General features: G+C 41.6%; 1 protein-coding gene across 2 annotated transcripts in view; it reads right to left on the minus strand.

The window, feature by feature from the left end:
- Positions 1-2,376: 2,376 nt before the first annotated feature.
- axin1 (axin 1) overlaps positions 2,377-27,867 on the minus strand; it is a 136,946-nt gene continuing 111,455 nt past the window's right edge. Inside the window, exons 7-11 of one of the 2 annotated variants that reach the window (XM_033040475.1) lie at positions 19,503-19,679; positions 16,342-16,587; positions 10,714-10,821; positions 7,668-7,835; positions 2,377-5,638 (exon numbers count right to left, since the gene is read on the minus strand). In XM_033040475.1, the coding sequence (XP_032896366.1) occupies positions 5,512-5,638; positions 7,668-7,835; positions 10,714-10,821; positions 16,342-16,587; positions 19,503-19,679 (826 nt within the window). In that variant the 3' untranslated portion in view covers positions 2,377-5,511. The remainder of the gene's footprint in view (positions 5,639-7,667; positions 7,836-10,713; positions 10,822-16,341; positions 16,588-19,502; positions 19,680-27,867) is intronic. The other variant, XM_033040476.1, reaches the window with a different exon arrangement.

A 27,867-nucleotide genomic window follows, 5' to 3' on the forward strand; every position in this document is an offset into this window, starting at 1 on the left:
TTGACTATCTCTACTTTTCCATGTAGTAAGCACACGATTTTCTTCTTTTGAGAGCAAATTACAGTAAATAAATAACTTCTAGTGGATTCATTATCCCAACTTTGTCCAGTCATCCAATCTATTAATATGCATTCACACTGCCCAAGTTGGTGGATAATGAATTTCAACCGTATTGAAATACAAAACCGTCTCAAGCTGATGATCCCATGATAGTGAAGAAAAGAACCTAGTTTTTAAAGAGGAAATTATATAACTTAATTTTTTTTCTTGTCTAATTTTATAAATGTTTGATGTGTTCAGATTAGTTGTTGCTTCCTACTTTTGCATACATCATAGAAATGGGACAGCACAATGGTGCAACTGGTAGAGTCACTGCCTCATAGCACCAGAGACCAGAGTTCAATACTGGATGGAGTTGCGTGTGTGGAGTTCGTACTTTCTCCCTGCGACCGCATGGGTTTCCTCCGTATGCTCAGGTTTTCTCCGACGTCTCATAGCAGGTTTGTGAGTTAATTGACCTCTGTGAACTGCCCCCAGTGTGTAGTGAATGGATGAGATAGTGGGATAAGATAGAACTAATGTGAACAAGTGATTGATGGCCGGCATGGACTTGGTGGGCCAAAGGTCCTGTTTTCATGCTGTATCTAAAAAGCAAAACAAATTAAAGGCCAAAATGCAATCATAGGATAAAGTGCCTGTGGCACAATCATAGAACACGGTTATGAAATGTCAGCTTGTTCAGTCTTCCGTATCTATAACAGGTTGGTAGGGACAAGCAGTCGGTTAGATCCAGGTCCAAACGGAAGTGATGAGAAATTTGTAGAAATGATTTCTAAAATCACCTGGATATAGTATATCTCCACTTGGTTTGTTGCTGAGATTACAGTATTCATTTAGTGTAAAGGGTAGCAGTGGTGCAGCGGTAGAGTTGAAGCCTTACAGATCCAGAGACCTGGGTTCGATCCTGGGTATGGAGTTTGTATGATATCCCCATGACTGTGGGTTTTCTCCGGGTGCTCCGGTTTCCTTGCACAGTCCAAAGACGTACAGGTTTGTACGTTAATCAGTAAGAATTATAAATTGTTCCCAGTGTACAGTAATAGTGTTAGTGATGGCTAGTCGGCGTGGAATCGGTGGGCCCGAAGGGCCTGTTCCCGGCTGTATCTCTAAACTAAACTACTCTTCAAATACATTGGCTATTAAAACTGTTAAAAAGCAAGTTCTTAGTGATGGATGTATTCAATTGTTGTTAAAGGCAGCATAGCAATTTGTTTTGTGATGTGCTTCAACCTTATAACACGCTTCAGAGAGCAACCTGCTGTACTTCTTGGGCTGGTTTACGCAATTTTAGTTCCACACCAGTTTGTTGCTACTGAACTTATCTTAGAAGTGGTTAAGAGTGGAAATTTCCTCAGTTATATAGTAATACTACACTATTTGAAAAGCCTGAGGGATCAAAAAATGTCAATAATATCAGCAATATTCATAATGACAATACATAGTGAGGGGGAAAAGAACCTAAATACTAAATTTTGTGCTTAATTTTCTAACTTGTCTAAAGCTGATATGTAGTGATATCAGCAATAATGCACTAACATCACCCATATATTCTGCTTTACTTTACGCCAATTTTATTGCAATTTGCACCACGTTAAATTGACATTTTGCTTTCTTTAAAAGTAGTAAAAAGTCACTGGCTCATTTCCTCCAATAATAATAATAATAATAATATGATGATGATGATCATCATCAGGCTACATCTCAATGGTTCATTGGTGCTTTTACTGTCACATGTCCATATGCGTAGCAAAATAATTCTCTTACATATGGTCCAGTACAGTATTCCATACCCAAGCACATCCTCAATTAGCAAGTGTACAGAAATAGTCCATTGAGCCCACATGCAAGAGACGCCATGTTTTGAAGTCCAGTCTCTCTAGTTCATATGATCCAAGCCCGATGGAATTGCATTGTGGGAATAGTTCCATATCAGGTCACGTAATGTTTTATTACCTATAATCTGCTCAAAGGCAAGGCAAAAACATTTGTTGTCCATCCCTACCTGCTGTCCGACCAGACAGTGTTACATAGCCTGTGCCAAGTAGAGAATTTGACTTTTGAACTACATGCCTATTTACACTATTTACCCTGCTTCACTATCACTATTACTAATGCCATCATTATTATTCCAGAATTGTTTAATGGCAAATTTAAATTTCCTAGCCGACATGATGAGATTTTAACTTGCGGCTTCAGATCATTAATCCAGGTTTCTGGACTGTTGGTCAAATGTTATCTATTGGTGTTTAAAAAAGCAAAATTATGATCAATATGCTCCAATCAAGCACAGAAGATACAGATACAACAAACACAGAATTCACTTATTTTTTCTTTATTGTCCAAGTACCTTTTAAAAGATAATTGTACAAGTCAGCACACTGAAAGATGACTGAAACCAGGTAACTAAATCTTCTGACGTGCTGCTACTTGAAGACATCTTTAGAAAATGTACATATTTACAATGGAAACCCTTAGAAAAAAGGGAAATGCAAAACCCGTGAATGCAGGGCCACTTAAAAATCCCGCTGGACACCAAATGCAGGAGAAAATCATACTGCAAATCCCTGGATGAGGAGAGCTATTCCTCGTCATTGGGGGGAGGCGGGGGGGGGGGGGGGCCGGGGGGGTGTCACATAGCGTCAGACAGGTAACAGCATTGAATATAAAAGGCACTCTGTGATGTACTTTTATTTACACAATACCTTTCAGAAACACAAGTATGATGTTTTAGACTGTTCCTTAGACTTAGTTGATTTTGGGAAAATTTGTAACTGATCATCATTTCTGTGCAACAGAATGAATATCCCTCATTAGTTTTAAACGTAGTTTCTATAAATTTAGACAGCCAAATGGCAGTAAATTGAACTGAGGGGATGGATGTGGGCGAGACAACAGCATGACAAATTGATTACATCTATAAATAAGCATAGGTGGTAAAAGCCCAACTTGCAGTATGAAGATTTAAAATCATAATTCATGCCCTTTTGACCATTGTGAGAGGAGAAACAGGGATTCCTCCCTCCGGGTGTTCTGTCCTAAATCAGCCAACACAGAATGAGACTTGACAGGTGAAAAGACAATTTTACTCGCAATTCCTAGTCTCAATAACCTGATAAATCACATTTACAGTAACCTTTACTGTATAGGCCTTTTCATTTCCTGGGACAAACTGTCTCACAGACAAACTTTATTCATAAACAATTTGAAAAAAGGCAGCGACAATGCACAATTGAAATTGGGCACCAATGAACTATAGCATAATATTTACTATGGGGAAGAAAGTGACTCCTTAAGTACCAAAGTTACAGAAGAATGATTACTGAACATCAAAAAAAATAACAGCTTGGCTAGTTTTTCATTTTGTTCCCAAGAGCAGTATCTTAAATTTTGGCTGAGGGCAGTTTAAATCTTTCAATAGTAGAGCAAGAGCCCAGATGAAAAGAATGTGTGTTATTTCACAGCTGTTTGTTGCCAGTTTAAAGACAATCAAATATATTCCAGACACTAACTTGCAATTTATTAAACTGTTAAGATTGTGTATGCCAAGAATAAATTAAATACAATGTCTTCTTTTACAGAATGTCATATTTTAAGCTTTTCCCAGATACTTTGAACTGATTGCTGTACTAATTTGGCCAACTTCAAGCACTTGTGTCAGCATGGCAACAGGGGCAGCAAAGCCGCACATCACATTGCAATCTGTGAATTCAGTGCTGACAGCATGGTAGGTGGTTTAAAGAAAAACTAAATGACGACTGTCAGGATGTATTACCAGTTTCACGCTGGAAATGAAGATTGGGGACTTTTTTTTAAAAAGCGTATCAATGGTGCTGAAATGGTTGAGAGCTTAGATCCAAGGTGTAAATATCACCAATAATATGATCTGGTCTAACCACATTGACACGATGGCTGCGAACCCATACCAATGCCTCTACTTCCTCAGAAGGCTAAAGAAATTTGGCATGCCTCCAATGACTTAATTTCTACAGAGGCTCAAAAGAAATCATCTTCTCCAGATGCATCACAGTTGCTATGGCAACTGTTACGCCCAACACTGCAAAAATTGCAGAGAGTCGTGTAGGCAGCCCAGTTCATCACACAAACCCACCTACCCACCCCACCGACTCCATTAATATTTCACGTTGCCTCAGGAAAGTAGCCAATATAATTAAGGTTCCATTCACACACAGGTCATTTTCTCTTTTCCTCTCTCCCGCCAGGCTTAAAATACAAAAGCTTGAAAGCATGTACCACCAGATTCAATAACAGCTTCTTCCCCACTGTTTTGAGACTCTTGAATGGACTTCTTGTAGGCCAAGGATGAATTCCCCATCTTTTAATCTAACTCATTGTGGCCCTAGCAATTTATCTGTTTTCTATGGAGTTGGAACACTATATTCTGCATTTCATTTTCTCCTTTGCACTACCTGATGTACTCATGTATGGTATGATTTGCCTGGATAGCACACAACATTTTTCACTGCATCTCGGTACACATGACAATAATAAACATCAAAATATTGCAACCAATTTAACCCGTGCTAGAGTCAGCAAACAAAATCAATACCAGTGTTCTTCTAATTCATGCTGAAACCCAATAAATAAAACAGAAATTTAATCCATTCAAGCTGTTCGTAGAGAGAATTTGGGACAAATGAGCTAGATTTCAGTTTTTACTTTCAAAATACAGCTGTGAACCAAAACGTGCAGAAATTAGAAAGTACCAAAGCCATTAATGCCTGGTACTAGCAACTCATTAGAAAGGGAAGTGGGGGAATGCTCCCAGTCAATTGCTCCCTGGCATACACATTCCGATTGGGTCGTGCAAAACAGTAGAACATACCCCTGTGAAAAAGGCCGATACAGCAGTAATTTCAAAGGTTCTATGTAAACTTTCTTGATGGGCATCATCCTGACAAGCCAGTAGAATTAGTGATAATCAACAATTCTACAAGTAGAGAAACACCTACCAATGGTTTGAAATATGGACAAAATATCTATTAATACATGGCTGTACACATTTGGTGAGCTCAAGTACCTGTATGTATGTTTTAAAATAACATAAGAGCACTGTTACATTAAAAATGCTATTTTCCTCAGATTACATTATATCAAAAATATGCAGCTTTAGTAAACAGTTTCATATTACAATTTCTAATACAATTTTACAATGCTACATTACACTTAGTGTTTGAAATATACTGATAATGCTGCAAACATTCCCCTTGAAAGGACTGCACTGGCAGACCTTGGTGTTGAAAGCACCATTTTTTTCTGCTGTAACGAGCAGTTGTAAAATATCCCTGTGGAGAGTTGGAAGCCTTAATATATCAGGTTGATGCATTTTCCACAGTTAACCACTGTGACCTCCAGTAATGCATTTTCAAATACTCCAAGCAGCTGAATGTTCTCTTGTACCATTACATACTCTTCTTCATGGCTGGCTTGCATTTAGTCGATTTTTTCTACTTTTCCAATAATTTTCTCCTCAAAAATTGGCAGAATTGCTTCCTCATCACGAACCTCTTCAAACACCACCCCACAGTCAAATTCATCACTTACTTTCTTGAAATAATACCTGCACAGCAAGCAAATCAATTAAATGCCATGGTTAGCAATTTATAATCAGACAATTTCAAGTGCAAATCCTTAGACTAGAAATAAGAGACAGCAGTTTACAAATGTCAAGGGTTGATTTTACTTTTGTAATTTTCTTCCTCTAAACAATGCTATTTTCTACATCATGGCGTATATACATAAGACAAATTATCCAACTTCACGACTACATTACTAAAACAAATTAAACATTCTCTGGAGATTCCGGGGCCCACTTGATCTGTTTGTTAAAATTCTGCAGAGGTGGAAGAGGTTCGACCAAATGGAGTTGAATCCATCAATAGCAGTGGTTTTAGCATGACCAGCTAACTCTCAGACTGGATTATGCTCTCGATTGCAGGCAATGTAATGTATTCTGTCAGTGGTACATGTGCTGCCACCATCATAAAAGCTTTCAAGGCTAATTGATTCACATCAGCTTACTATTTAGAATATTATACTTCATCACAGACTTCTAAAGGACTTTTGATGTGTTGGCACACGGACAACACGCTAAAGAGCATGAAATATTGCAATTGCAAAAAGTATATTTAATGGCCAGATAAGAAATAATGAAGCTTTTGATTTTCATAGTCCAATTGATGAAGACAGAGATCCTGACAATGGTTCTTATAAAATTAATGGTACATAAATTTGCATACAATTGTACATATTGAGGAGTTATTTTATTTGCAATTTATCTCTTGAAGAAATAGGCTTAATTATGTTTTCAAGACTTCCAGTTATATGAAGTTCAAACACAATAAAGCAGCCAATTAAGATGCTTTGGCTGGATGGACAGTGGGCCTGAGTCATGTAAAGGGTTGGGCAGCCTAGGAAAAAATAAAATGTAGATGGCTTGGTTAGTAAGTTGGCAGACAACACAAAGATTAGTGGATTTGCTAACAGCAGAGATGGCTGTCAACGTATGTAGCAAGATACATCAGTTACAGATCTGGGTGGAGAAAGGGCAGATGGACCTTAATCCAGACAAGTATGTGGTGTTGCACTTTCCAAGGTTGTATGCAAGGAGTATAGGGTTAATGACAAGACTATTAACTGCATTGATATACAGAGGGATCTTGGTGTCCGAGCCTATAGCTTCTTGAAAGTAGCAACACAAATAGATAGAGTGATAAAGAATGCACTGTGGTATGCTTTCCTTCATTAGTCAAAGCATTGAGTGAGTAAGTCATGTTGCAGCTTTATAAAACTTTGGTTAGGCCACATTTGGAATATTGCCTGCAGATCTTGTTTACCAAGACAGGAGGATGTAGAGGCTCTTGTAGAAGGTGTACAGAAGAGATTTACCAGGATGCAGCCTGGATTAGAGGGTAATAGATATAAGGAGAGGTTGGTCAAACTTGGATTATTTTCTCTGGAGCAGAAGATGAGGAAAGCATGAGACAGACAGGGTAGTCAGAACCATTTACCATAAGGTGAAAATGTCAAAAAAAAGAGCGCATAGCATTTTGATCAGAGGGGGGCATGTGCAAAAGATATGCTGTGGCAATGATTTTTTACACACGCACATACAATCAGTGCCAGGAACACGCTGCCAGGGTTAGTGGTGGAGGCAGATACAATAAGATTTAAGAGGCTCTTAGACATGAATATCAGGGAATGGAGAGATATGGAGCATGTGAAGGAGATTAATTTGGTATCACATTCACTACAGACGTCAGGAACCAATTGACTGTACTGTTCTATTAGCAGTAATGGTGTTACTTAAAATCAAATGCACAAAAGATATGGCTAACATCATTGACACCAGGACCCTTGATCTGCAAATCCAGGCAGATAATTTTCTGAAGGGATATATTCAAAACACCCAAATTCCTATAGCTATGATTTTCAAAAGTTCTTTTTTTGAGAAAGCCAATTGTCATTCTTCAGTAACCATTCATTCCTCCCCACATACTTTAACTGAAATTGTTAAGGTACTTCCATTGGGATAATTAGTCGGCAATTTACCTTCAATGCTGCAAAAATCTCAGATTTGGAAAACATACCTGTAATTCCCTTTCTTAGTCAACAGCTCCTTAAACTGTCCTAATGTGACCACACGCCCTTTAACAGATGTTCTGTATGGAATTGGTTCCCCACAGAAGTAGTAGGCCACCACAATGTTGTCACCAGGCTGAGAAACACCATTCGCTGACTTCTTCTGCGGTTTATGCCTTTAATGGGAGAAAAAGATCAGTGAGCTTTCTTTCACTCATCCATGTTATAAAACATTGGTAAAGCATCTACAGCAACAAGGCAAGTAGCAGAGCTCAAAAAGGTGACAACGTATATTATTAGCCAAAGAAACCAACTAGAAAATTGCTTAAATAATGAGATATAAAAGATGTTAATCAAAATTACTAGCTTATCAAAATGCCTCTCAAATTTAATTTGCTTTGGATTCAGACAAAATTGAGTTTGACAATCACTGAACGGTAGTTATTTGTCATTTATTGCAAATTGATTTATTGCCAGACAATTGCTGCAAAATCATTTCCCACTGTAAAACTGCTTCTCAAAAACTGAGATTTTCACAATTTTCAGTTAAATGTTAGGACCTAAACCATTAACATTGAAAATTTAAGTTCCTTGAATGATAAAATAATCAGTTTCATCATGTTTACATAATTAATACCCTATGCTAATGATGGGATCCCCACAAACACTCACCTTCCCAGAATCAAAAATATATCATCACTGATACAAGGACTTCCCTTTCATAAATACCACCCCAATATTAAACTCGCTGACAAAGGTGGATCTAATGTCTGGAAAACTGACCTCTACCTTGCCAAGGCCGGGTGGCAACTCTCCCTTTGGTTCATGCCCCCATCATTGACATCACTCAATTTGGCAAAAAACAGCTGTTGCTACCCAGCCAGTCATAAAACTAATTTGCTCAAGTCATCTTTCCTCCACAACTTCCAGTCTCATCCGAGTCTCATGCGGCCCTCTTCTATAGCCTACCCAAAATCCACACGTAGGACTGCCTGGTAGATCCATTGTTTCAGCTGGTTGTTACCTTAAACCTATTTCTTCCTACCATGTTTTCATCCTTTCTTCTCTGATCCTGTCCCTTTTCACATATTTCCATAACACCATCGCTGCAGTTCTGACATTTTGACCATTTCTAATTCCCTTGTTCTAAACAACTCATTTTTAATCTTGGACTCTTTACTATGTAGTAAATCTTGGACTCCATCCTAATTTTCCATAACACAAAGTCGCATTGTCTACCCATCGAGAAACACTAATGGAAACAAAGTGTGTTGGTTTATGAATTATCCTCCGGACAGATTTCGTGAGAGTAAATTCTATTCCATATCACACGTTTTTGAGGAGTGATTTGTGAACTCTGTAAAAGCTCATTTCCATAACCCAAACAGCCATTGCATGAGGGTCACTGATACTGGCAGTTACATTTGGCAACTATTGGTAGTTGCCACACTGTTCTTTCTCTCTAAATGCTCGTGTTCATTCATTGACCAATAAATGTACAGCTTATCCCTGTGGGCAACCCGGTTTTACTCTGTCAGTGACATCCCATACCCCCACCCTCCCTGCAGCTGTACAATCTTTTGTCTCTTTTTCAGATCTGATGAAGTGCTTCTGACTTGAAACATAACCATTTATCTTCCCATCGATGCAATTTGACCAACTGAATATTTCTAGCCTTTTCTAGATTTCCAGAACTACAGTTTGATTTTCAATCCAATGGATCCTCACCTAATAACATTGCCTGCTTCTCCACAGTGGAATCAGCAGCCCAAGCAGATGAAAGCCTATATCCCAGTCCTGGACAAGTGCAGTAGATTACGCATGCTGCAGGTGCTGCTGTAGGCATGCTGGAATAACCACTGAATGAGTTTAAAGTGCATTTCTCATCGTTAAAAAGGGCTTTAAAGATGGCAAAAGCACAACACAATGTTTTGTAACATTAGGTTACCGTGCCCAGATCAAAGTTGTCCTATTATTTTTGCAATTCCACCTACTGCGTGGCAGCAACCATTGGCAGTATTTCTTAGGCCTGAGTATTCCTTAGCAGGGAAATAATTTCATCACTGAAACAAGCGGTAGACAGGAAGGTGGACATTTGCCCAGTCAGCTTTGACAGTATATCGTATGACATATATGCTCCTTAAAATGTTTTTTTGTGAGAGAAATCTGTAATTGGATAAGTGATAAGTGAACCATATATGGTTCGAATATTGACACCGCACGCTGTTTTCAATAATTTTTTGATAGTCTGGAAAAGATCCAGGAGAGATAGACCAAAACGCTGGAGTAACTCGGCGGGATAGACATCATCTCTGGATGGAAGGAATGAGTGATGTTTCGGGTCGAGGCCCTTCTTCAGCCAGTTCTTCCACCCCCCCAAGACCCGCCCCTACCCGAACCACACTAAAATTAGCTAAATTGGTGTTAAAATTATTTGACAATGGCTTGCTTATAAAATAGCAATTGATTATGTGCCTAATGTTAATTGAATTAACATGACTTAAGATGAAAATATTAACAAATGTCTTCCATTGCATGTATTTGATTATTTTATGAGCAAAATATATTTTGAAATTAAAATGTTGACAGTTTTTTGAGGATCTGGAATTTTTCCCCAAGAAACAATAATTTCACTTCAAATACAGGTCCCAATAGATTGCTCAAAAGGTTCCCAAATGCAGTTTAAGATTTAAAAAAAACAGAAGTTCTAAGCCACTAGATCTGGAAGCACTTTGATTCGCCACTAAAATTAGTATATGACAGCCAAACGATTTTCGCAAGAAGCACTATAAATGAGAATGCTACAAATAAATCTCATTCCATTTTCTCACGTGCAGTTACTAAATCAAGCAATTAACTCCAATGGTGTTTTTTAGCAATATAGTCAAACTCAATCTGAAGCTCAAGGAGCTGGTACAAAACTAAATATACAACAAAAACATCTAGAAAAAATTAACATCTGTTTTGCTAATACAAAAGAATTTAAATGCCTATGTACAAACTAATAACTAAACCTAGGATCACAGAGAATACATCAACAGCAGTGGCACGTACTCTGACTCAGAGAGATCCATGTCGGAGACGGCTGGTACCACATTCAGCACTGGAATACATGCAGGCCTGAGAGAAGTGCGACCCCGTTGGATAACCTCTTGCACATACCTGCAGTGTCATGGAGAATAATCCTAGGAATTAGAATACTCCATTCCATCTGCCTACCTCCTTTCTCAGAAACAGCCTTTACTGCTATCAGTGTTAATCTTTTGCCTTATTCACAGAACTTCTTTCTCATTTTAAAAGCTGCTAGACCAAGTTCCCCCAACACAATATTCCAGCACTCACTCATAGCCCCCAACTGCGCAGGCGCGGCTGAGGGGTTCCTGTTGTGACGCCAGAGATCCCCGTTGTGACGCGAGTCACGGCAGCCCTCCCCCAACGACACTTCGCCACCCGTCTTCCTACCCCTATCCTCCTCCATTCCCCCTCATCCCCCAGCACTCCCTCCCCCTCCTCTTCACCCTCCCTCTTCTTTCCGCTCTCCTCCTCCCCTCCCCCACTTCCTCCCTCACCTCTCCCTCCCTCTACCCTCAGTCACTCCCTTCCTCCCTCCCTCCATAACCCCTCACCCCTCCCTACCCCCCTCTTCAATATATATGAATGATTTGGATGAAGGGATTAAAAGTAACATTAGCAAATTTGTTAGATGACACAAAGCTGGGTGGCAATGTGAACTGTGAGGAGGATGCTATAAGGATGCAGGGTGATTTGGACAGGTTGGGTGAGAGGGCAGAGGCATCCCAGTTGCAGTTTAATGTGGGTAAATGTGATGTCATCCACTTTGGTGGCAAAAACAGGAAGGCAGATTATTATCTAAATGGTGTCAAGTTGGGAAAAGGGCGAGTACAATGGGATCTGGGGGTCCTTGTTCATAAGTCACTGAAAGTAAGCATGCAGGTACAGCAGGCAGTGAAGAAAGCAAATGGCATGTTAGCCTTCATAACAAGAGGAGTTGAGTATAGGAGCAAAGAGGTCCTCCTGCAGTTGTACAGGGCCCTAGTGATACCACACCTGGAGTATTGTGTGCAGTTTTGGTCTCCAAACTTGAGGAAGAACATTCTTGCTATTGAGGGAGTGCAGCGTAGGTTCACAAGGTTAATTCCCGGAATGGCGGGACTGTCATATGTTGATAGATTGGAGCGGCTGGGCTTGTATACTCTGGAATTTAGAAGGATGAGAGGATATCTTATTGAAACATATAAGATTATTAAAGGTTTGGACATGCTAGAGGCAGGAAGCATGTTCCCAATGTTGGGGGAGTCCAGAACCAGGGGCCATAGTTTAAGAATAAGTGGTAAGCCATTTAGAACGGAGATGAGGAAAAACTTTTTTGTACAAAGAGTTGTGAGTGTGTGGAATTCTCTGCCTCAGAAAGCAATGGAGGCTGGTTCTCTGGATGCTTTCAAGAGAGAGTTAGGTAGAGCTCTTATGGATAGCGGAGTTAAGGGATATGGAGAGAAGGCAGAAACGGGGTACTGATTGTGGATGATCAGCCATGATCACAATGAATGGTGGTGCTGGCTCGAAGGGCCGAATGGCCTACTCCTGCACCTACTGTCTATTGTCTATCTCTCTATCCCCCTGCTCCCCCACTCCTCACCTCTCCCCTATCCCACCCCTCCCCATTCTTCCTCCCGACCTCCCCACTGCCCTCGTCTCCCTGTATCCCTCCTCCTCCCCCACTCTCCCACCTCGCTTCCCCCACTTTTCCTTCCCTCTCTACCCCCTCCTCTCCCTCAATCCCCCTGCTCCCCCACTCCTCACCTCCCCCCATCCCACCCCCCAGTGAAAATCGCAATGTTTTTGTTTAAAAATTAAACCTCCCCCCTATCCCAACCCCCAAAATGAAAATCAAGATTTAAAAAAAAAAAAACGAAACCTCCCCCCCTATCCCACACTCCCACAATGATAATCGCATTTTTTTTTAAATGAAAGCTCCCCCCTATGTACAAAAGATAGATAGATAGATGGATATCTTTCCCCATGATGCACATAAATATCAACCATCAGGTGTCGCCAGCAATGGCTGCCTTGCCCATGGTCTGTCTGACACTTCTTTGTTGTTTTAATAGTATGTGTTAAATGTATGTTTTAGAGTTCTTTAGGTTGTTTTATATGGGGGGTGGGAGTTGGGGGAAACTTTTTAAATCTCTTACGCTGACGGAGATGCGATTTTTTTTCGTATCATATCTCTGTCCACACTGCGGCCTGACATCAAGTAGTTGCCGGCCTCTTGCTGGAGATCGATTTGGAATCCCGTCGGGGATTAACTATGGGAGCTCCAACAGCAGGAGTCTGCGGACTTTAACATTGTGGAGCTCGCGGTCCCTGGTTAAACGATTTCGGGAGCTTCGACTGCTCCGATGCGGAAGCTTCGACTGCTCCGATGCGGGAGCTTCGACCGCCTCGACGCGAGGGGTTCGATCGCCCCGACTGCGGGAGAATAAAGAGGGAAGAAGATTGGACTTTACTGCCTTCCATCACAGTGAGGAATGTGGGGAATCCGCCCTGGTGGATGTTTATGTTAACTCTTATGTAGTTGTGTGTCTTATTGCTTTTTTTTTAGTATGGCAGTATGGTAATTCGAATATCATGGTACCTCAATTGATACATGTGACAATAAAAGACCTCTGAAACCTTTGAACTACTAACAGGCCCCAACATTTTTCTCATGCTCTTAAATGAGGAACAGAGTCTATGAGAACATGGGCAACCCACTATGTGATGGATTGTTAATTTTTGCATGGAAGCATCCATGTTGATTTCTGTGAATTAATAATTCTAGTCATACTTAAAATATTGCATTTTTACAGATCTATTCTAAATTCAAACAAGGTAGACACAACATTTAATAACGTAATTTGATACGGTCCCACATAGGAGATTAGTGGGCAAAATTAGGGCACATGGTATTAGGGGTAGAGTGCTGACATGGATAGAAAATTGGTTGGCAGACAGGAAACAAAGAGTAGGGATTAACGGGTCCATTTCAGAATGGCAGGCAGTGACTAGTGGGGTTCTGCAAGGCTCGGTGCTGGGACCGCAGCCATTTACAATATACATCAATTGATTTGGATGAAGGGATTCAAAGTAACATTAGCAAATTTGCAGATGACACAAAGCTGGGTGGCAGTGTGAACTGTGAGGAGGATGCTATGAGAATGCAGGGTGACTTGGACAGGTTGGGGGAGTGGGCAGATGCATGACAGATGAAGTTTAATGTGGATAAATGTGAGGTTATCCACTTTGGAATAAAAAACAGGAAGGCAGATTACTATCTAAATGGCATCAAGTTGGGAAAAGGGGAAGTACAACGGGATCTGGGGGGTCCTTGTTCATCAGTCTAAGAAAGTAAGCATGCTGGTACAGCAGGCAGTGAAGAAAGCGAATGGCATGTTGGCCTTTATAACAAGAGGAGTCGAGTATAGGAGCAAATAGGTCCTTCTGCAGTTGTATAGGGCCTTAGTGAGACCACACCTGGAGTATTGTGTGCAGTTTTGGTCCCCTAATTTGAAGACGGACATTCTTGCTATTGAGGGAGTGCAGCGTAGGTTTACAAGGTTAATTCCTGGGATGGCAGGACTGTCATATGCTGAGAGAATGGAGTGGCTGGGCTTGTACACTCTGGAGGAGTTTAGAAGGATGAGAGGAGATCTTATTGAAGCATATAAGATTGCTAAGGGTTTGGACACGCTAGAGGCAGGAAACATGTTCCCGATGTTGGGGGAGTCCAGAACCAGGGGCCACAGTTTAAGAATAAGGAGTATGCCATTTAGAACGGAGACGAGGAAACACTTTTTCTCACAGAGTTGTGAGTGTGGAATTCTCTGCCTCAGAGGGCGGTGGAGGCCGGTTCTCTGGATACTTTCAAGAGAGAGCTAGATAGGGCTCTTAAAGATAGTGGAGTCAGGGGAGATGGGGAGAAGGCAGGAATGGGGTATTGATTGGGGATGATCAGCCATGATCCCATTGAATGGCGGTGCTGGCTCAAATGGCCTACTCCTGCACCTATTGTCTATTGTAATTTATTACATTTAGTAAAGTCTTTAATATTTAAAGTCAATTATCTAATTTTGGCTTGTAAATTTGACTGAGGATTATTAGATTAAAAAGTCAAATTGTTAGACTGAAATTTTAATTACTTTTTCTAAATCTGCAATGATCGATCTCAATCTTTTGCCTGCTCAAAATATACAAATTAGACAAAACGCAAGATTTTAAATCTAAACAAAGCACCATTTGAATTAAAATAACTTTGAAGCAGCAGTTATTTTCCTATATTTAAAAATAAAGCTCAGTATATTTTAGTACTTTGGTGAATCAATAGATTTATGATGCTGTTTCGCCAAATGACAAGATGTCAGTTTTAATTATGCCATTAAGGGAATGGTTAGGGGTTGAAGGCATCTCTGTTGAAGGAATATCAAGAATACAATTGATTGACATCAATGTCAATATTTGCTTGAATATAATGATTGACATTTTACCCAGGCTTGAGGGAGACAAAAGAATAAAGCTATTTTAATGAAGATCAGTGGATGATTTTGCCAAGCTATTTATTAAAACTATTGGTCTAATCCTTTACAATAAATTAAAGTTAAGGTAGAAATGATTCAATGGTACAAAATACTGACAACAGCTGATTATTTGCACTGCTGTCTATGATCAATGAGCTAAATAAAGATCAAATTACATTTTTACAATGTTAATTTAACACATTTGTCAGTTTTTTCAGGTCTGACCTTGGACAAATCTTCTCCAGAAGATCAGGTGGGCAACACATATCAATACGTAGCAATGTTTTCCAGATTAATGATAATTTGAAAGTTCAAGTAGTTTGAAAGATAACCAGTCTCAATTTAACCAAATGCCATTAAGAATAAGAATTAGGAGACCAAGAGAACCAAAGTGCTTTTGAGTTATTTGCATATTGAGGCTAAATATAACATGCCTATTTATCACACTTTAAAATGTCTAATTTGTGAGAAAAATAAATTAAATATTAATAAAATCTGGGTATAATGCTTCCAAATTAAAAATAAGGGAAATTTTGGTAATGAAGTTAAGACTAAGGAGCGTGCAGTGTTTTCTAAATCCCTTACTGAATGTTCCTCCTCCACCATATTAACACAAAGTGAAAGATAGAATGTTAAAAGCTCAGACCTGTCACCAAAATCCTACATTATGTTATAGTTTCAAGAAACAAAATTCAATTGGCAAGATTACAAAGCAGAGGTTAAAGTACTTTGCAAGCTTCTAAGCAGAGGTTAGGCTATTACAAAGGAAACAATATCTGAAATTCACAATTCAACATGGGTTGCTCCAATGACAAATAAAAAATGCACAAAATGAGGAGGAAATCAACAATTTTTATATTCTAAAATTGTATGATCCTGCTGCAAGCTGTCATGATGTATCTTTCAGTATGCATGTATGATCTAAGCAACTAATCAGATCAAATGCACATCTTATATTTTACAAGTGCAATATGTTTTAAATGGATAATAATGTAAAATCCATCTGTAGAACCTCCAATTACACTTACTGATCCACCACTTAAAGCACGAATTAAACAACGTATGAATTATTTTTTCAAATCAAGTATGAAATATTAATTTCTGTTACCTCTGCTTGGACTGTAGTTTGCCACTCTTCTTCTCCTCCTCCTCAAGCCGTCTGCGTGCCTCTTCCAGTTGAGTCAGAGGGTTAGGTGCAGGGTTGGGTGGCATGGTTGGATCCTGAATGAATGGATGCGACGGTTGGACAGGATTTCGCAACTGAGCACTGACCCATGGATGAACAGTTCCTGGCCTCTCAATTGAACTTGGTCTAGAAGTATCATGGCTAGGTTGTTTCTTGGCCCCAGTCAAACTGCAAAACAAGGCAAATGTAATGAGTAATTAGTGCAGGTTTGCAAAAATCCTGCTCATAAACAGCGTAAGTATAAAAGATGCAACTTTATAAGTAACAAAATGGTAAAATAACAATCAAAGTAGATTGTAAAGCTTAGATTAATTAAAATTGCTTTACAATCGAGGTGTATAGCAGCTTTTCAGAAAAGTTCAAAAAGGTTTAGGTTGAGGACACGTCCAAAATCCATTTTAATGTTGTGTAGGAAGCAACTGCAGATACAGGTTTATACCAATGCTAGACACAAAGTGGTGGAGTAACTCAGCAGGTCAGGCAGCATCTCTGGAGAAATGGCATAGATGTTTCCTGTCAGATCCCTTGAGACTGCTTCAGACTTTCTTCAGGTCTGAAGAAGGGTTCTGACCCAAAATGTCATTTATTCCTTTTCTACAGAGATGTTGCCCGACCCGCTGAGTTACTCCAGCAGTTTGTGTCTATCTTCTATTTTAATTTGTGTGTGGGGTTTCTATGCATATAAATATTAAATATCTGCTTCACAAACAAATTACAGTGCCCTTCATAATGTTTGGGACAAAGACACATCATTTATTTATTTGCCTCTGTACTCCACAATTGGAGAGTTGTAATAGAAAAAAAACACATGTGGTTAAAGTGCACATTATCAGATTTTAATAAAGACAATTTTTATACATTTTGGTTTCACCATGTAGAAATTACAGCAGTGTTTATACCTAGTCCCATTTCAGGGCACCATAATGTTTGGGCCACAGCAATGTCATGTAAATGAAAGTAGTCATGTTTAGTATTTTGTTGCATATCCTTTGCATGCAATGACTGCTTGAAGTCTGCGATTCATGGACATCACCTGTTATTGGCTGTCCTCTCTGGTGATGCACTGCCAGGCCTGTATTGCAGCCATCTTTAGCTTATACTTGTTTTGGGGGCTAGTCCCCTTTAGTTTTCTCTTCAGCATATAAAAGCATGCTCAATTGGGTTCAGATCGGGTGATTGACTTGGCCACTCAAGACGACAATTTTTTAGCTTTGAAAAACTGCTTTGTTGCTTTAGCAGTATGTTTGGGATCATTGTCTTGCTGTAGAATGAACCGCTGGCCAATGAGTTTTGAGGCATTTGTTTTGAACTTCTTGAGCAGATAGGATGGTCTATACACTTCACAATTCATTATGCTACTACCATCAGCAGTTGTATCATCATCGAAGATAAGTGAGCCAGTACCTTCAGCTATACATGCCCAGGCCATAACACCCCCACCACCGTGTTTCACAGATGAGGGGGTATGCTTTTGATCTTTGGCAGTTCCTTCTCTCCTACATACTTTGCTCTTGTCATCACTCTGATATGTTAATCTTAGTCTCATCTGTCCACAAGACATTTTTCCTGAACTGTGGTTGCTCTTTTAAGTACTTCTTGGCAAACTGTAACCTGGCCATCCTATTTTTGCAGCTAACCAGTGGTTTGCATCGTGCAGTGTAGCCTCTGTATTTCTGTTCATGAAGTCTTCAGTGGTCATTGACAAATCCACACCTGACTCCTGAAGAGTGTTTCTAATCTGTCGGACAGGTATTTGGGATTTTTCTTTATTATAGTGAGAATTTTTCTGCCATCAGCTGTGGAGGTCTTCCTTGGCCTGCCAGTTCCTTTGCGATTAGTAAGCTCACCAGTGCACTCTTTCTTCTTAATGATGTTCCAAACAGTTGATTTTGGTAAGCCTAAAGTTTGGCTGATGTCTCTAACAGTTTTATTCTTGTTTCTCAGTCTCATAATGGCTTCTTTAACTTTCATTGGCACAAATTTGGTCCTCATGTTGATAAACAGCATTAAAAGTTTCCAAGGGTGATGAAAAGACTGGAGGAAAGACTAGGTGCTGAGAGCTCTCGTATACCCGCATTAGGGAGGCATTTAAACATACCTCAGCAATTAAACACCTGTGAAGCCATGTGTCCCAAACATTATGGTGCCCTGAAATGGGGGGGACTATGTATAAACACTGCTGTAATTTCTACATGGTGAAACCAAAAACACCCTTTAATAAAATCTGACAATGTGCACTTTAACCACGTGATTTTTTTCTATTACAAATCTCAAATTGTGGAGTACAGAGGCAAATAAATAAATGATGGGTCTTTGTCCCAAACATTTTGGGAGGTCATTGTATGTGTGTTGACCAAGAAGCCAGTTAATTGACCATAATGGTTGGAATTAGATTACAGCATATTAAACATTTGTTACAAGAGAGATCCCTTCGGTACATGCTTTCATTGGCTTTGGATTCTTATTCCCATGGAAAATTTGACAAAGGATCAAAGCAAAAGTTTTTTTTTAATCACTTGTAAAGTTATGACATGGCATACAACATGGCAACACCATGTTATAGGAAAGATATTGTCAAGCTTGAAAGGGTTCAGAAAAGATTTACGAGGATGTTGCCAGGACTAGAGGGTGTGAGGTATCGGGAGAGGTTAAGTAGGTCGGGTATCTATTCCATGGAGCGTAGGAGCATGAGGGGAGATCTTATAGAGGTATACAAAATCATGAGGGTGAAGGGGAAAAGATTTTCCGAGGGGTAACTTTTTCACACGTAGGGTGGTGGGTGTATGGAACAAACTGCCAGAAGAGGTAGTTGAGGCTGGGACTATCCCATCGTTTAAGAAAAAGTTGGACAGGAACATGGATAGGACAGGTTTGGAGGGTTATGGACCAAGCGCAGGAAGGTGGGACTAGGGTAGCTGGGACATTGTTGGCCAGTGTGGGCGAGTTGGACCTAAGGGCCTGTTTCCACACTGTATCACTCGATGTCTCTATGACTCTAATATTAGGAAACAGTCACTATAATTTCATATATACAATTCATTAACAGCAATTTATATCATGGTCAGAAAATCATGTTTTCTTACTTATGTGGAGCCTTCTTGTGCCTGTGAATTTCCTTCTCTCCTTCAATTATCCATTGTAGTATCTTCTGATTCCGCTCCATGTCCTCGGGAGGGGCAGGGGTTTCGTAGTTCCCAGCATCTGCTTTTCCTGGCTCAGTCTTCTTGGTATTTCGTTTCGACAGTGTGTTGACTTTACTCCTGCACAACAGTATTCAAGCAATTTAGTAATTTAGCAAGTCATACAGCATTCAAACAAGTTACTTTGCCCGTGCCCATGTTGATCATGAAGTACCCATCCATACACAATTTCCAGCATTGGACTACATACAGCCTGTTATGTCATCGCAATTCAAATGATCATATATTTATATGTGGCGAGTATCCGCACCATCATCCAGGTAATGCGTGCCTGATTCCAACAATCGTGGACGACGTTCTCTCTCAAATCTCCTTTCCATCCTAACCGTAAATCTATGCTCTTTGCTTAATGGCACCTTAGTTAACGAAGAGAAGTTTTGTACTCTCTACCCAATTTACAAATTTGTATACCTCAGTCGGGTATTCCCCTGAGACTTCTCCACTCCAAGAAAAAAAATCTAGTCAATAACCAAAGCCTTCACCGATCAACCACTACATTTTTTTTACTGTTGTTGAGCCAATTTGCCGTTTCCCTGGGATTTTCATTTTTTGACCATCTACCATGTGTATGTGGCAAAAGCCTTGCTGGAGTCTTGGTTGGGTACATCACATGTTGGTTTAATTCAATCATCAGTCAGATATTGGATCCCTCAAATCTACACTTACTGTTCTTGATTAATCAGTGCTGTTTCATATGAAAATTTAAGTCAGGCCCTCAGAATTGTCATAATAACTTGCCTGCCACAGCTAAACACACATAATTACTTGCTCCTTTTATAATATTGACAGTTCTCCAATCATCTGTCACCACCTGGAAAGCCAGAGGGATGTGGTGTAGGGACAGGTTAATATCTTCTGTGCTTGCAGGGGAAAGTACCTGGAGAATGGGGAAGGGGTGGTTTGTGTGGGAAGGGATGAGTGAACCAAGGAGTTGCAGAAGGAGTCCCTAACCTGCTCCCTCATGTCAATCCAGGGATCCCATCGATCCTTTCAGGTGACACAAGTTCACATACATCTCCTCTAACCTCATCTACTGCATTTGGTGTTCCTGCCATGGTTTGCTTTATAATGCCCCCTCCCCCCCTTCTCTGTGCCCCACCTGGACGTGTATGCCTTTCTCCCACTATCCCGCTCACTATACCCATGTCCCTTTCCATTTAAATCCTCTCCTCTGGCCGCACCATTTCTCTTCTCTCAATTTCTTACATTACTGCATCCACATCACTTGCCAGACCTTATTCCGCCCCCACCTCTTACAGCTTTTTCCACAAACCATCTTACCCCCCCCCCCCCCCGCTACAATTTGTCTGAAGAAGGATCCAGCTCTAAAACCTTGCTTATCCATTTCTTCCAGAGATACTACCTGACCTGCTGACTTCAGCACTTTGTCTTTTTTTGTAAACCAGTATCTACAGTTCCTTGTGTTAGCATAATTATATTGTTTCTTAAGGGTCCACAAATTCAGACAGGATTGCTTCCCTTGTTTATAAAGACATGCCAATAAACATTTATTGTGGTGAAGCTTTCAGAACTAATTACCAGGGAAAACATTAACAGGTCAAGGAAGTTTGAATGAATGTAGAGCCAGTAAAAATCTGTTGAAACCAAATCATAAAGGGCCTGTCCCACCAGCATGCGATTGAATGCGTCTAGCGCGACCAAACGTGGTCGCTTGAGGCGTACGGCCGCGCGGGGCCGGTCCCACTTCGAACCGCGGAGGTGTATGGAGTTGTGCGGGGCTGGTCCCGACTTCATACTCATCAATCAGCTGGGCAGGAGGCGGGCCGACTGAATTTGGACGTCGCATGGCATCGGGCGGTGACGTCATCACGCAACGGCATGCCGGTCGGTGACGTCATCGCGCAACGCCACTCGCTAGGCATACGCGTCAAGACGCTGCGTACGATGTCAAGACATTGCGTGCGCCCGTCGAGATGCTGCGTACGCCCTCAATGCGCCTGCGGGCCGACAGGCCGTTGGCACGCAGGATTTTCGGACAGTGCAAGATTTTTGGAGCCCCACGCGATGTCGGGACCAGCCCCGCACGATGTCGGGACCAGCCCCGCACGATGTCGGGACCAGCCCCGCACAACTCCATACGCCTCCACGCTTTGAAGTGGGACCGGGACCGGCCCCGCGCGGCCGTACACCTCAAGCGACCACGTTTGTTCGCGCTAGACGCATGCAATCGCATGCTGGTGGAACAAGCCCTTAAGGGTAACCTGATTAATCTTTTCAAAGAGCTAACATAACAAAAATAATGAAGGCAATACAGTGCATGTCATCTACTAGATTCCAAAATGGGTTTAATATGACTGAAAACTAAAGAGGTAATGGCGATAAACCATAATCCCCCTGCCTGTACATTTTAAGTCTCGTCAAATTGCTTTTAAAACACCTTAAGGACATGTCTTGCCGTCTTTCAAGATTTGTGGATCAAGTCCTCTGGTGCCTCCACACGTGTGGCACTTCTTCAAGCACTTCATCTCATTATATTTAATTAAATGCAAAACCATTTGCCCTTCTTCACCTAAATGACCAACCCAATGACATGCTCATAAATCTTTCCCATTGTCAAACACATACATAATTTTTGTATCTGAAAAATTGTTATACCCCCCCATTTTGAAGTTTTATAAATACAAACATTAATACAAACAGCAAAGGATCAAGTAAAACCTCTTGAATCCACTTGAAATAGTCTTCCAATTGCAAAGAATACACACTTGTCGACAGTTACCCTTTGCTTACTGATACTTAGTCAATTCTAATCACATTTGCCATTCTCCCTTGGATCTATATTCCTTTACTTTCGTGATCAGCATACCACATGAGATGCTGTCAAAAATCTTGCTAAAATCCATTTAAATATTCATTGACATTTCTTATCTCCTCAAACGTTTTAGGTAGAATGCATTCTTTCCAAATGCATGTTGATTGCTCTTGACTCATCACAAAAACACAACATAGCAGGAGTGGCCATTTGGCTCTTCAAGCCTGCCCCACCATGTAATACAATTTGATGTATGCAGGCCTCAATTCCTCTTCTGTCATTCCTCCATGCCCTTCTAGTCTTAAAATTAATCAAATATTTATCCAATTCAATTTTGAATAGTTCTATTATTGTAGCTTTCACTACCAACCATGGCAGAGAATTCCAGAGATCCATCACCCTCTGCAAGAGGAAATTTCTGTGTACCTCAATTCTCCCACGTTATCTTGTTCCTTGTTCAAGGCTCTCCCAAGAGTGAAAATAACCTAACATTTATCCTGTGTGAAGAAGGGGCCTGGCCTGAAACATCACCTCTCCATGTTCTCCAGGATTGCTGCTTGACCCATTGGATTATTTCAGCACTATGAATGCTTTTTAAAAATGTATCCTGTCAAGCCCACTTTGGATTTTGTCTGCTTGAATACGATAGCCAAATTTCTTGTAAACTCCAAGGAATACAGGCCCAAATTATTTAGTCTCTCTTGATAGGACAACCTCCTCATTCTTAGAATTAGCCTGGTGAATTTCGTTTGGACGACCTCCAATATTACTTTATTTTTACTTAGGCAGGGAGACCACAACTGTATGAGGTTTCTAGGTGAGGCTTCATCACACCCTGTACCCTTCATCACACCAGAGCACCGCCTCGTCAACCAGGGGTGCTGGCACCTCCCTAGTTGATGACCTGAACTCTTTTTATGCACGATTCGAGACGGGCTACATCACCCCTAGCTCGAGCACCACTTGAGAAAGGCTCTGACTAGTGTGAACACGAGGAAAGTTGTGGGCCCAGATGGTATATCTCGGCGAGTACTATTGTCCTGTGCTACTCAGCTTGCTCCAGTGCTCATCATAATATTCAACCTCTCCCTGGCCAAGTCCGTGGTCCCTGCCTGTTTCAAAAGATCCACCATTGTACCAGTGCCAAAGAATGCCTCTCCAGCCTGCTTGAATGACTACCGACCGGTGGCCCTCACCTCGGTAGTCATGAAATGCTTTGAGAGACTGATCAAGAACTACATCTGCGCCTTCCTCCCTCGCACCATGGACCCGCAGCAGTTTGCATACCGTCCGAACAGATCCACGGATGATACGGTCTCCCAGGTTCTGCACACCACTCTCTCTCATCTTGATAGCCAGAAGGGGGGGCTATGTGAGGATGTTGTTCATTGATTTCAGTTCGGCTTTCCATATCATAGTCCCCACCAGACTTGCTGAGAAGCTGCTGGAACTGGGGCTGAACACTCCCCTGTGTGCCTGGGTCTTGGACTTTCTCATAGCCAGGCCCCAGGTGGTCAAGATGGGGAACATACCTCCAACCCCCTCACCCTGAACACAGGATACCCCCAGGGTTGCGTCCTTAACCCCCTACTGTACTCCCTGTACACACATGACTGCGTGGCCAGGTTCAGCTCCAACTCCATCATCATGTTTGCTGATGACACTGTGGTGGTGGGCCTAATCTCCGATAACGATGAGAAGGCCTACCGGGAGGAGGTGGCTGATCTGGTATTCTGGTGTCAGGACAACAGTCTCCTCTTGAATGTCAAAAAAACTAAGGAGCTGATTGTGGACTTTAGAAGGGCTCAACATCCGACGACGTACACGCCACTGGAGATAAATGGGACAACTGTGGATTGGGTGAGCAGCTTCAAATACCTGGGAGTCCACATCACAGAGGATCTGACATGGACAACACACACTGCCGCACTGGTGAATAAGGCAACACAGCGCCTTTACCACCTCAGGAAGCTGAGGAAATTCAGAGTCTCTCTGAGGATCCTTCAGTGCTTCTACTGTGGGGCTGTAGAAAGCATCTTGTTCGGCAACATCACAATCTGGTTTGGGAACAGCCCAGCCCAGGACAGGAAGGCTCTGCAGAGAGCAGTGCGTTCGGCCAAACACACTATGGGAACGACACTCATCCCCCTGCAGGACCTATACACCAGGAGGTGCAGATCCAGAGCCAGCAACATAATGAGGGACCCCTACCACCCCAGCACCGGACTGCTCCAGCTGCTACGGTCAGGCAAACGCCTCCGCTGTCACGCTGTGAAAACAGAGAGCATGAGACGGAGTTTCTTCCCACAGGCTATCAGGACTGTAAATTCTTATCTCACCAGGGACTAATTTACTGTTGTGTGTTGTCTTTTTTTATTTTATTTTTCTAAATTGTAAATACTGGTTCTGTTTATTCTGTTGTTCTGTTGTTTTTGCATAATCTGCAGGCATTGCCACTTTCATTTCACTGCACATCTTGTATGTGCATGTGACAAATAAACTTGACTTGACTACAATTGCAACACATCCTCCCCATTTTTACACTCCAAACCCCTTTGCAATGGAGGCAAACAGACAGCTTCCTCTATCTATGCCTTGTTTGGAGTCTGTAGACTGGGCAATGTTCAGGGACTCGGCAACGGACCTGAATGAATACGCCACAGTCGTTACAGACTGCATAAAGATATGTGTGGAGGACTGAATCCCTACAAAAACCTTCCGAGTGTTTCCCAATCAGAAACCTTGGATGAACTTTGAGATCCGCACTCTTCTGAAGACCAGACATTCATGTCTGTTGATACAGTGGTCTACAAGAAGCCAAGATATGACCTTGGTAAGGCCATCAAAAAGGCCAAAAGGGACCTGCTCCAAGCTAGAGGATGAGACAGATGTTCGGCAGCTGTGGCGGGGCCGGAATGCAATCTCCTCCTAAAAGGCGAAATCAGGAGGTAGTTCGAATGTCAGCGTAGCATCACTCCCTGACGAGCTCAATGCATTTGACGCACGCTTTGATAGGGAGAACACTGATGTGCCTTCTCGAGCCCCCATTCGCTGTGATGGTATTTCAGTCACAGTCACAGAGACCGACGTCAGAAAATCCTTCAGAGGGGCGGACCCTCGAAAAGCGCCTGGACCTGATGGTATACCCGGTCGTGTTCTAAAAACCTGGGCAGACCAATTGGCTGGCGTTTTTACAAACATTTTCAACCTCTCACTTCTGAGGTCTGAGGTTCCCACCTGCTTTAAAAGGGCATCAATTATACCAGTGCCCAAGAAGAATAAGGTGACGTGCCTCAATGACTATCGACCAGTGGCACTAACGCCGGTGGTGATGAAGTGCTTTGAGAAGTTGATCATGGCGCAAATCAACTCCTACCTCGACAAAAACCTGGACCCACTGCAGTTCGCCTACCGCCACAACAGATCAACGGTGGATGCGATCTTGCTGGCTCTCCACTCCGCTCTGGGCCACTTGGACAACAGAAACTCATATGTCAGGCTGTTATTCATTGCTTACAGCTCGGCATTTAATACAATCATCCCCTCCAAGCTGGTTACCAAACTCGCAGAACTGGGTCTCTGCGCATCCCTCTACAATTGGATCCTAGACTTCCTCATTCACAATCCACAGACTGTTCGAATTGGTGGAAAGGTGTCAGCCTCGATAACAATCAGCATGGGAGCACCTCAAGGCTGCGTGCTCAGCCCCCTGCTGTACTCACTCTATACTCATGACTGCGTAGCCGGTCATAGTGCGAACACCATCATCAAGTTCGCTGACGGCGCCACTGTTGTGGGACGTATCACTGATGGAGATGAGTCAGAGTATATAAGAGAGATCGACCGACTGACCAAATGGTACCAGCACAATAACCTGACCCTCAACACCAGCAAAACCAAGGAACTGATTGTGGACTTTGGAAGGGGTAGGATGGGGACCCACAATCCCGTTTATATCAACGGTGGAAAGGGGCAAGAGCTTCAAATTCCTGGGCGTGCACATCTCTGAAGATCTCTCCTTGTCCAAGAACACTGATGCAATTATAAAGAAAGCTCATCATTGCCTCTACTTCCTGAGAAGATTACGGAGAGTCGGTATGTCAAGGAGGACTCTCTCTAACTTCTACAAGTGCACAGTAGAGAGCATGCTGACCAGTTGCATCATGGCTTGGTTCGGCAACTTGAGTGCCCAGGAGCAGAAAAGACCACAAAAAGTAGTAAACACTGCACAGTCCATCATCGGCTCTGACCTCCCTACCAGCGAGGGGATCTATCGCAGTCGCTGCCTCAAAATGGCTGGCAGCATCATCAAGGACCCACACCATCCTGGCCACACACACATCTCCCTGCTACCTTCAGGTAGAAGATACAGGAGCCTGAAGACTGCAACGTCCAGTTTCAGGAATAGCTACTTCCCCACAGCCATCAGGCTATTAAACTCGACTCATACAAAACTCTGAACATTCATAGCTCATTATCTGTTTATTTGTACTTTATCTGTTTATTTATTCATGTGTGTATATATTTATATAATGGTATATGGACACACTGATCTGTTCTGTATTATTCATGCCTACTATATTCTGTTGTGCTGAAGCAAAGCAAGAATTTCATTGTCCTATCTGGGACACATGACAATAAACTCTCTTGAATCTCTTGAATCTTCTAATTGAAGGTTTATTCTGGTCTTCTCAATTAATTCCAATAATTTGTCCAAAGTTAAACTGACCCCCAATCCCTCAGATTATCCCTTTTTTTGCATAACAGTTACATTTCACTATCTCTCCGGTCTTCTGGCATCATTGTTAATGCCAGGGATGCTTAGAAAGCGTCTCTGGTGTTTTTACCCCTTCTTAACAGCATGAGAGGAATTTCACCTGAACATATCAATTTATCCACTTTAATGATACTAGATCTTTCAGTCTCATGTTTGCCTAAACAATATTTTACACACTTCCCTTTCTGTTATACCATCAGCATCGTGGTCTTTTGAGGGCAGTGGCAAATGGATTCTTTATCAATACTTTGCACCTGCATCCTACATGAATAGGTGACATTTTCAGGTCCCTAATCAGCCCAGCTCTTGGTTGTCTGCTGTTAATTCTAAAACATCTTTTCCTTCAGATTTCCTTTTGATTTTCTGCGTCATATTTTTTCATGTTCCCTTCTTTCTTAATTTTATCCCTAGTTTTCATAGTCCTCTCCAAGCTATTAAACCCTTGATGCCTGACATAAAATTTCCTTTTTCACCTTATCTTACTCGCTAAGAGTATCATCTCCTGGGGATTCTAGACTTGGCAGTTACACTTTGGCACAAAGAATAAGCAAAGATAACAGACCAAATCCCATTCGTAAAGAGTATTGTGTAACAAGTGCATAAATCCTGCAATCTTACAGGGCATGATGAGACCGTTCAATAAATGGGGTGCATAAAGTAAGCAGGTAACATTGAACATGTAAACATTGTATCCAATC

Source organism: Amblyraja radiata, chromosome 22, assembly GCF_010909765.2.
Source record: "Amblyraja radiata isolate CabotCenter1 chromosome 22, sAmbRad1.1.pri, whole genome shotgun sequence".
NCBI lineage: Eukaryota > Metazoa > Chordata > Chondrichthyes > Rajiformes > Rajidae > Amblyraja > Amblyraja radiata.